Source organism: Lactuca serriola, chromosome 4 (assembly GCF_051521515.1).
Source record: "Lactuca serriola cultivar US96UC23 chromosome 4, Lser_US96UC23_V15, whole genome shotgun sequence".
NCBI classification, from domain to species: Eukaryota; Viridiplantae; Streptophyta; class Magnoliopsida; order Asterales; family Asteraceae; genus Lactuca; species Lactuca serriola.
This window is the reverse complement of record NC_136411.1, coordinates 320,501,397-320,511,899: the sequence shown is the minus strand read 5'-3', so window position 1 is coordinate 320,511,899 and position 10,503 is coordinate 320,501,397. Positions and strand designations below refer to the sequence as shown.

The following is a 10,503-nucleotide window of genomic DNA, read 5'->3' as shown; positions in this document are numbered from 1 at the left end:
AGAGGCAATGGTTGTTGCTAATACCCCAATAAATTAATCAAGAGAAATTCCTTCCAAATTCATTAACTTGTCGCCCCTAATACCTATCGTGACTGTGTTTTTTTCCGATTTCTCCGAAGGCGTTTCGTCCGACGATTGCTCTTATTATCAACGCCACCAGCCCCCACCCACACCTCCTTTCTGTTTCTCTTTTTATCTCTAGAACAAGACATAAGTATCAGCCATGGACTAAATCTCTATGTTTGGATCCCTTCTTTTAATTACTATGTGCTTGAACTAAATACCAAAATACAACAAAACAATGCATAACTAGATTTGTTGAATTCTTTTTTTGTAAAACAAATACAAAAAAAAATATTCAATTTATTATATACTTTTATTTTTTTATCATTTTAGTAAATCATGTGGGTCTCTATGTAATAAGTAGATGATTTGAGGGGGAAAATTATAATTTGGATATGTGTTTCTTTTTAATCTTTTCATATATGCAGTGCTTTTGAATTAACATCAGGGGAAGGAAAAACAAACCTAGATTCCAAATTGCATGCGGTTCTTGACACTCTATGACTCCCATCTCCAATTACTGCGTTTGCTCTTCGGTTCATCGGCCAACAAAAGAAACCGTTGGAGGCATGCATTACTACTTTTAAGTTCAGTCCAAATTTCTTTAAATGAAATCTTAATCCTGAACATGCCCCCACTCATGGGTATGTACAAGTAAAACTATAACCATCCCTCAATATCTATCTATGTTAATTCAAAACTAAACAGAATTATCTTTTTCATAATTGACACTTAAGTTCCTTGAGAAATGTTAATTCCATCTTGATCCCGATACTCATCATCTTTCTCAAATGTGGTCAAGGTACCAAAATTAATAATGTATTTTAGCTTTAACATACTTTGGTGTTTCTGTTTAGATTTATTTATTTATTTATTTTTGATTTTTGTTACCACCACTTACAATGAAACAAGTTTGTTTGTTAAGATTGAGATCTTATTTAAAATTGTTTCATGTTTTGCAAGATCATGATCGTAAGATTGAATCTGATTGAAAGATCAATGCCAAAATGAACTCATATTTAAATTTGTTCTCGAATTCTTCGGTGTCCGGTATACATTATAACTTGATGTTGATTGAGATATCGACAGTGAAATCAACTTTAACTTCTTAAGAATGAACCATAATTTTTATTGTTGCAAACCACATTTTAATTTGGAAAAAAAACAAAAAAAAAAAACAAAAAAAACAAAAAAAATCACTATAATCACATACAACTAAAGATATAAGATTAGGAAATATGATGGGTGTGCTCTACCTAATTCAATAAGAATTGATAAAGTGGTGATGATCTATGAGACTACTTGAATATGAATGCTCGATTTTAACTTCACTTCAGATTTAGTCTTCAATAGATAACTATTGTTATCAAAACTGTTTTTTGTTTGTAGAATCTTAAAATCATATGATCTTAAGATCAAAATCAAGATCTTCTTTAAGATTTTAAGATCAAAATCAAGATCTTATTAAAACATTACGGTTAATCAAAAAGTTCTTTTTTTTTTTTGTTCTTTTTTAGACTTTTCACAACTAAATGAGTAAATTGCACAAAATTCTTCTATCAAACAAGACATACAAGTAACCAAAACCACCAATATCACTCACATTACTCGTTTCAAGTCGAGAGTAATAACAACTCTTACCAAACGTCAAAAACAAACATTACAAATCTAATATCTTCTAATAAGAGAAAAATGTAAAAACATAACATTTTTAACCTAGTAATACAAGCAAACAAGACTATTTATTATTAATAATAGTATTATTATTATCCTTCATAGTCTCCCTGGTTGAACTTATTCTCTGGATAAAATATCGCCACCACTTGATTCCCTCCAAATTTCCTTCCATTCAACCCTCCCCTTGCTTTCGCTGCACTTTCCACATCAGCATACTCCAAAAACACCTACACAAATAGTTTGTTGAAAAAAAGGTAATGAAGAAAAAGAAACAGCACTTAAGAGAATGAGAAAAGACTAAACTAACCTTTCCAACACCTGGTGCTGGTTCTCCGGTAGGGTTAGGGCGTGGAATTACAACATTCACTAAACTACCTGAAAAATTAGTGAGAAAAATTGAGATTAAAAAAAATTATTTGATGAAAATATTAGATATGGATATAAACAGGTGGTAAAAAGAAGGGGCTTCTGTCTGGATGCTTTATAGGAGTGTGATTACAAAAGGCTGTAAAACAGAAAGATATGAAAACGATAAAAATTAATAGATTGATATATATATATATATATATATATATATATATATATATATATATATATATATATATATATAAACGATTTGGCAAAGTATGAAGTTAAATACGGGATTAGAATTATAAAGCGAGATAATGAAAAAAGTTAAAACAAGATTAATTTACCGAATTTTCCACATTCTATTTTCATGTCTTCCAATATATCTTGATAATCTTCATCATCTTTAAGTTCATCTTCATTCACCACTTGTGTTAAACATAGAACTTTAGTAGCAGTTGTCCCAATGGAGGGAGGTGGTTGCAACATCATCCTCTGCAAACAAAAACATCACTTTACTATAATTTTATAAATGAGATTTTTTTTTTTTTTTAAAATGGAATATTTTTTAATACCTGCAATGCAATTTGTTGCTGTGCATGTAAAAGCACGCTCTCCTGTTCAGGTTTAGGTTGGGTTTGACCTTGGTTAGCGCGTCTAACTGTAAGTGTCTTGTCACCCATTTTGATCCCATTAAGAGCTGCACAAGCAATGTCTGTAACAGATAAGTCCTGATAAACACAGAACGCGTATCCTTTTGAGTTTCCAGTTTCTCTATCTTTCACAAGATCAAATCCTCTAAGAGCACCAAAAGACTCTAGCAGTTCCCTCACTTGTGCTTCTGTGAAGTAATAAGGCAGCCCTCCTACAAATATGCGGTCTGGACCCTCGAGTCCACCGGCTGAACCGGGGGTTAGACCCACCGCACCAAGGTTCAGGTTCGGGTTAGGTTGACTTGGACCCAGGGTTGCTGCTAGTGAAGGGTTGTAGTCACTTGGTCTTCTCACCTTTACTGGTGCTCCCTGAAAATCAAGCAAATAGATTGTTTTTTCATGCTTTTGAATGGATTTATAAAAATAAGTGTTTGAAATTTGAATTAAGAATATAGAAGGTGGAAGAAGAAATGCCTCGAATATAATGCCATCTAAAGCCATTGCATTACTGGCTTCCTCAACAGATCTCATTTCCACAAATGCAAACTTCTTTTCATGATTAATGTACACATTCACAACAGCATCACCTGAAAAACAATGGGAGTTTTAAGAATAAAAAAATAAAAATAAAAAACTTATTAAGGATTTCGATTTTTTGAAACGAGATGAAATTTACTAACCTGGACCAGCAGTATTTCCACCAATTGCTGACATCACATGGCTAAAAAAGGTTGCCACAGACTGGAAAGAAGACAATAAATAATTACATATGATATAAATAATAACTTCTCAATGAAAATGTGAAAACTTAAGTATATTATATGTAACATAATAAAAAAAAAATGGCACGTGTTGAATGTAAAAACATTTATTGTCTTGATAAATGATGTTTAAGAAAATATACGAAAAAAAGGCAGAACTTCATAGTTCTCTAATCACATCAGTTCACAATTTCAATAACTTGTAAATATGAATGTGAGAAATTGAGCTCTTTTTACCATAAATTAAAAATAATTGACAAAAACCATTAAAGAGAGGATTAAGATATACCTGTTCATTAGCAGTTGGAGAAAGCCCACCAACATAAACCCTCCTTGCATGTCTAGTGGCCTGTAACAATTTCATACTCAGAACAAAAGAACCAGAAAACAATACAAAAAAAATGTCAAATTACTATTCTGTCCCTCCCTACCTGCTGAGTCATTGCTTGAACTGGCATAACAGGAAGAGCTCCAAACTGTAAATGGCCATGAGTATCAAAACAAAATGTAAAAAAAAAAACAAAAAAAAAAAAAAATTACAATCTTAAACTTATTACCTGACCAGCTGCCAAAGGGAACATATTCTGGAACATTCCAGGAATTGTGGGGGTGGCCCCAGGGATCTGACCTGTAAAATCCAACAAAATCAAAGCTCTAGAAAAAGTTGACAACTTTAAAAACTTATCTATCTCCACCATAAAGATAATAAGCAACACTCACCACTCAACTAGCTTTAAAAAAAGAAAAAACGGATAATTTTAAGTCTTGCATTCACCAAGAAATGGAAAAAGATTTGATTTTTATGGAGAATTTTTATAAAAACTACCAAAACAAGCAATTCCCAGTTGAAGACGAACAAAACCCATCATACCATTTTGCACTGATTCTTCCTTGTACAAAAAAGCGGCTCACACCCATTCTCAGCACAGTGATTTTGCCTTCTTAGACATAAAACAAAACATACAACAAACAAAAAACACCAAACACAAGACAAAACCAAAAGCTCTCTCAGTTCACAATTATGTAATTATGTCACCAAAAGAATAGAAGAAGAAGAAAAAAAAAACATCCAGTTTATAGGGGGGATGAATTGATGACACTGCAACTCTAGAAAAGAACTAAATTTGCTTACCAAAATAACACCATGCATTTTGGTACGAACTTTCCACACTATATCAAAGACAAAAATGAAAGTTATCAAGATAATGAGCTGAGTTGTAATTCATGGGATATATACCTGCAGTAACAGCTGCAGCACCAGCCAAAAGTGCAGAAGCTGGAGGTGCCATGTCAAATCCACTAACTCTTTTGCTGCTAGAAAAAACAATCATTCAATGTAAATAACTAGAAATTATATGAAAAAAATCTATCTTTATGATGAAGGATTTTTGAAACATGCAGTTGAAACTATAGTACATACTGAAAATCTGAAATTGATGTCGCTAACATCATCATCAATGCTGATGTGTTTGAAAAAAGGATCAAAACCTAATGGTTTTGAAGGAAGGTTGGGTTTCGCAAATGCCACATCAGCACTGATGACAGGGTAATGGGAATATATAGCATATTGTAAGTGGCTTTCTTTAAAAGGATAATGGTTTTCATGCAAAGAAAGAGGATTTCAGATGAATTGCCCAAAAAGGAAATGGTTTTATTGTAAATAAGACTTACCTTTTGGATCTTGAACGAGACCTTGACCTTGATCTATGTTCAGATTTGGCTCTTGAGTGAGAACGAGACCTGCGTCTACTATGTCTATCTTCTCTATCTCTGTCATAATCTCTCCTTCTGCAATCAAATTACAAAACAAGAACAAATTAAAGCCAATAGATTCAAGAAATAAGTCAATGAAAGATTCATTTTAGTACCTGTCATAATCTCGACTCCTGTGATAATCATCATCATCTCTATCTCTACCTCTTTCCCTTCTCTCACTTCTTTCTCTGTAACGATCCCTGTGTCGATCACGATCTTTGTCTCTTTCCCTATCCCTGTCCCTGTCTTTGCTTTTTTCCCTATCTTTGTCTCTGTCTCTATCCCTTTCTCTGTCCTTTTCACGCCCTCTTTCCCTGTCTTTTGATCTGCTTTTTGAGGACTCTCTTTCATAGTCACGAGAGCTACGCTGCAAACACCATAACAAATATAAACAATTAAACATTCACACATAAGAAGATAAGATGATGAAAAATGTAAAAGCATACACCATGAAACTTCTGCAGTGTTATATAGATAGATGTTTGTATTCCAAATGATAGTTGCATTGAAAACTGGAAAACAGATTCTTTGAAGCATATACTGAGGACAATGTGGCCTATTTCATTCCTCAAAAGTGTTTGGTAAAGCTTTTTTAGGAGCAATAATCTAAGCAACTGGCATTAAGATATTAAACTTGAGAAAGGAATTCTTCCATGCAAGGCTCCAAGATTTTCGTAACCAGAAAGGGGAGTGGAAATCAGGGAAGTGTGATTTTTGACTATTTGAAGAAGAGATTCTCTTAGAAAAGTTAAGTAACTAGTTAGATAGTCTGTTGTTATCATCAGTAGTGGAACTGTTACAATTAGATTAGCTAAAGGGAACTAGAACAAAGAATCAGTGACTAACTTTTTAGGAATTATTCTTCGAATACACTAGAAAACATATTCTTATCGCACATTCAAAATCAAGCAGTTCTTTTTCGTGCAAAGTCGAATTCGGATATATACTTCACCTTCAATAGTCAACTTTAAAAACCCTAGATTCGAATTCGATATAAATGCAGTAAACAAGCTCGCCAGAAATCGCGACGCTTACCGCTTCAACATGAAATAAATACTCCTAATTTGAACTTTCCGGCTAGCATAAACCAACGTACGCAAAATGCTCTTAATTCTATTCATCGTGTTAATCAGGATTCCTATAACACGATCTCAAAAAAGAAATAAATAAACAAATAACAGACACCGAAAGAAGATTTAGCACCTGTGACTTAGAATCGCTGAAATCATCGGGGCCGCCGCCGTGGCTGTTAGCTCTAGCCTGAGGCGAGGAGCCGCCGCCAAAGGTTTCAACATCTTCACCGTTACCCTCGTATCTTTCTTCGTAATCCGTCATGGTCTGAATTCTGCTCCGATTTTCAGATCTCCTTGTGTCCCTACAATTATTGGTATTGAAATTTTAGGGCTTGCAAAAGGATGACTTATAGTCTTGTACGACGCGATACCTGTTTATTTATACCCAGGACCAGGAGCCGGTAACCCGCTCGAGTCTTTTTATAGTGTACCCCTCAATCTATCCATTGCAATTGGGTCGAGTTTGGGTTAGTGGGTTATGGATCGACCTAGTGGCAGGTCAGAATACATTTACTAACCTAACTCGTATTTGTATTTAGGATGGTGGATTCACGAGTCAGAAAGATCAACCCAATTCAACCCACATAACTTGTTTAATTATATAGGTTCAAGCCACGGGTTTACGAATAGGTTTCACCAATAGTGGTGGTTTTGGGATAGAGCGACGAGCGGTGGTGGGCCGATGGAGCGCATGTGTACCAGTGGTTTGCGGTGTTGTGTCGGTGGGTTGGTGGTGTGTAATGTTGACGAGAGGTGGTACCCGTGGATGAGTGGCAGTGAAGTGTAAGGTAAAGGTGAGGAGTAGTTTCTGGTCTTTTTGAGTAACAATGAGTTAGGGATTAGGTTTTTGATTGGGTAGTGCATGTCGTACTCGTAAGTCATATGCACTAAACATAACACATCACCAATACGTAAATTTTGAATCACCAAGCGGAGAGCTCGTGAACATGCTACTTCCAACAAACTCGCCTAATCCACAACCATCCATTTTCCAACAACCATTCCAACAAAACTACTTCTAACTACCAAACATCAAACCAATTCCAACATTCATAATTTTAACAACCTCAAACCCAACCTTCCCAGCCCTAATCTTCCCACAATGATGATATCGAAAGGGTGTCGGAAACTCAACCAAAATCATCAAGAACGAAAACCAAAGAAAGGGAAAAAAAACCTCAAAAGTATTGGGACGAAGATGAGGAAGTGGCGCTTGTAGAATCTTGGATTTCAATATCTTTAGATGGGAGACGGGCAACGCCCAAACGGGACGACATTTTGGAACCTCGTTCTATCTGTAACACCCTTAAAAATACAACCCGAAAATTTCATTTTTAAGTTTAATAATCATAAAATAAACCATATCATTTTTCCCAAAACCATGTAAACGTATAATAGTTTAGTTGTGCAATCCAACGATATATATAAAATCATCATCATAGTCATAATCCCAAAATCACTAATGCGGAAAATCATGGTGTGATGCGACGCGATCAAGCCGGCCCTTTCCCCTTCGCACTAGAAGTACCTGAAACCAAAACTAAAAACCCTAAGCACGAAGCTTAGTGAGTTTCCCCCACCATACCACATACAAATCATAAACATATTGTCAGGGATATATGGGTGCCCGACCTAACATGTTGAGCATACTTGGGTGCTCAACCTATCCATATCAGACATACTGGGTGTCCGACCTACCCATGTTAGGCATACCTGGGTGCCCGACCTACCTATTGGTTTTATTCCAACCGATTAAAGAGTCTATTGCACCCCTACCATTACCACATAAATCATGTATATCATACATAAGCATCAAACAATACATATCACCTTAATAACTATCACAAAGACAATTACTAAGTCATATCAGTACTAGTGGGCCGACATTGGTGCCTTCGACCCACGGTTTCTACGAAGGGAGACTCACCTCAACTATGAATGTCGAAACGTACTCCTAGGATGACTCGGGACTACTCTCCCTAAAGCACAACAAACTTCATAATCAGTTATCGGATCCAAAAATAACCCCAAGGACCCAAATTTTAATTCATAACATAAAGGAAAGGTTTCCTAGTCCTTTCCCTATTGGTCCTCTTCCTCCAAGGCCCAACTTTCCTAATGACGTATCTAAGCCCAACTAATTAGGCTTTAAGGCCCAATATCATAATCCCAATCCTAGGCCTAAAGGTTTCAGTCTACAGGTGGGCTTGAGGCCCAACATCTCCTAGCCCAATATCGTATGGCCCAAAACAACGTTTGACCCCCTGTACGCGTACGCGCGGTGTACTTAGCATGTACGCCCAGCATACGCTGGCCTTGACCAGAAGCAGGAAACTGACCCGGTACGCGTAGCGTACCAGGGGTACGCCCAACATTCCTGCCAGCCACACTAAGATCCTTCTTTTGACTTAATCCATTAAGTCCTAATGTCCAGAACATAGATCTAGGCTTCTAACAACATTCTAAACCATAAAGTTATGAACTTTATGCTTTTGCATGCATGGATGGGGATTAAGACACACATTAAGTCCATAAGCTCACTTAGTGGCCATCTAGCACTCGCATGGTTGAGGCTAAACCATCAAGATCCGATTTTTGTGGTTCTAAACACCTCCAAGAGCCAAAAAGGACAGCTCATTTGGACAAAATCTTCTAAAACTCTAGGGGCCTCAAGTATGGGACCAAAATGTGACATAAAACACCCCAAAACTAGATATATGCATCCAATGACCAAGTTTAAAGCTTTATACCTCTAATGGGTCAGAAATGATGTCAAACTTATGGATCTACAAGCCTTCTCCAAGCTCTTGCTCCTTCTTCAAGCTCCTTCTTCTTCAAAACCACCAAAATAACACCAAAATGCTCAAAGTAAGCTCAAGATACATGCAATAGAGTTAGGATTCGAGTCGGCACTGTGAGAACAAGGGAGGCTAAAAGGATAAGGGTTTGAAGGGTTATAAGTTGTTTAAATAGGGGGAAAACCCTAAAATTTAGGGTTTGCATCTAATCACCCTACGCCCAGTGTATCCATGGGGGCTCCCCATTCCGAGCGTCTTATATGTACGTCGTGTGTACACCCTATACGCCCAACATACACTCCGCCCCCAAAAAATCCCAACATTTTAATAATTATAACTTGAATAAAAAGCAATATAATACCTGATAAATCTTGGACGTTACAAAATCTCCCCCACTTGAATTAGACTTCGTCCTCGAAGTCTGCTGCTACTGTCGAGAATAACTCGAGGTAATGCTCCCCCATCTCATCATCTGGCTCCCACGTCTATTTTGAACCCTTACAGTGTTGCCACTGCACCTTTACCAGTTCTACTTTCTTGTTTCTTAGAGCCTTAGTCTTCCTGTCGAGAATGGCTACAGGCCTCTCGATGTAGTTCAGGCGGTCATCCACTTATATGTCCTCCAAAGGAACCACTGTTGTATCATCGGCTATGCACTTCCGCAGCTGCGAAACATGAAAAGTGTTGTGGATATGTCTAAGCTCCTTCGGAAGGTCCAACCGATATGCTACTTTGCCCACACGGGCCATCACCCTAAAAGTTCTGATATACCTGGGGCCCAGTTTGCCCCTTTTACTGAAGTGGATGATACCTTTCCAAGGTGACACCTTCAGAAGGACCATATCCCCAACCTGAAACTCCAAGTTCGATCGGCGTCTGTTGGTGTAGCTCTTCTGCCGACTCTGAGCCGTCTGGAGTCTACTCCGGACCTGATGGATCTTCTCCGTCTTCTTGAGTACCACCTCGGTACTCCCCATGAACCTCTGACCAACTTTACCCCAACATATCGGGGTCCTACACTTCATCTCGTAAAGCATCTCGAAGGGGGGTCGGTTGATACTGGCATCAGGCCCGACTCCAAGGGGGGCAAGGTGGGCAGTCGCATAGGGCCTCGAAAAAAATAGGGCCTGAGTTTTTCAAAATTATATAATTAAGATATTAATATATATTATTTTTTCAGATTTTAAACACAAATGTTCGTTGGTTCAGCTGGTTAAAACGCGTTTATTTAAATACAATCCACACGGGTTCGATTCTTTCCAAGATCAATTGTAGCTTTTTAAGGTGGGCCTATTTTATTTTCATTCCCTTGTAGATTGATATCATTGATATTCCAAGTTACAATTTCTACCCTTCATTTATGATACATACTAAA

The 10,503-nt window shown here is 37.0% G+C and overlaps 1 protein-coding gene across 4 annotated transcripts; it reads right to left on the bottom strand.

The window, feature by feature from the left end:
- Positions 1-1,640: 1,640 nt before the first annotated feature.
- Positions 1,641-6,690, bottom strand: ATU2AF65A (U2 snRNP auxilliary factor, large subunit, splicing factor). 4 transcript variants are annotated; one of them, XM_079034911.1, is made up of 13 exons: positions 6,461-6,688; positions 5,371-5,624; positions 5,174-5,290; positions 4,740-4,816; positions 4,060-4,130; positions 3,934-3,978; positions 3,792-3,851; positions 3,422-3,482; positions 3,216-3,328; positions 2,664-3,110; positions 2,436-2,583; positions 2,048-2,115; positions 1,641-1,967 (listed from the first exon to the last, which is right to left on the bottom strand). In XM_079034911.1, exons 1-13 carry the CDS (start codon positions 6,590-6,592, stop codon positions 1,830-1,832), a joined length of 1,731 nt encoding a protein of 576 aa, XP_078891037.1. In that variant the 5' UTR covers positions 6,593-6,688; the 3' UTR covers positions 1,641-1,829. The 4 variants fall into 4 exon arrangements, with proteins under 4 accessions (XP_078891037.1, XP_078891038.1, XP_078891040.1 ...); XM_079034912.1 differs by having other exon boundaries at positions 4,740-4,813; XM_079034913.1 differs by lacking the exon at positions 1,641-1,967 and having other exon boundaries at positions 2,108-2,245; positions 6,461-6,690.
- Between the last annotated feature and the right edge of the window lie 3,813 nt (positions 6,691-10,503).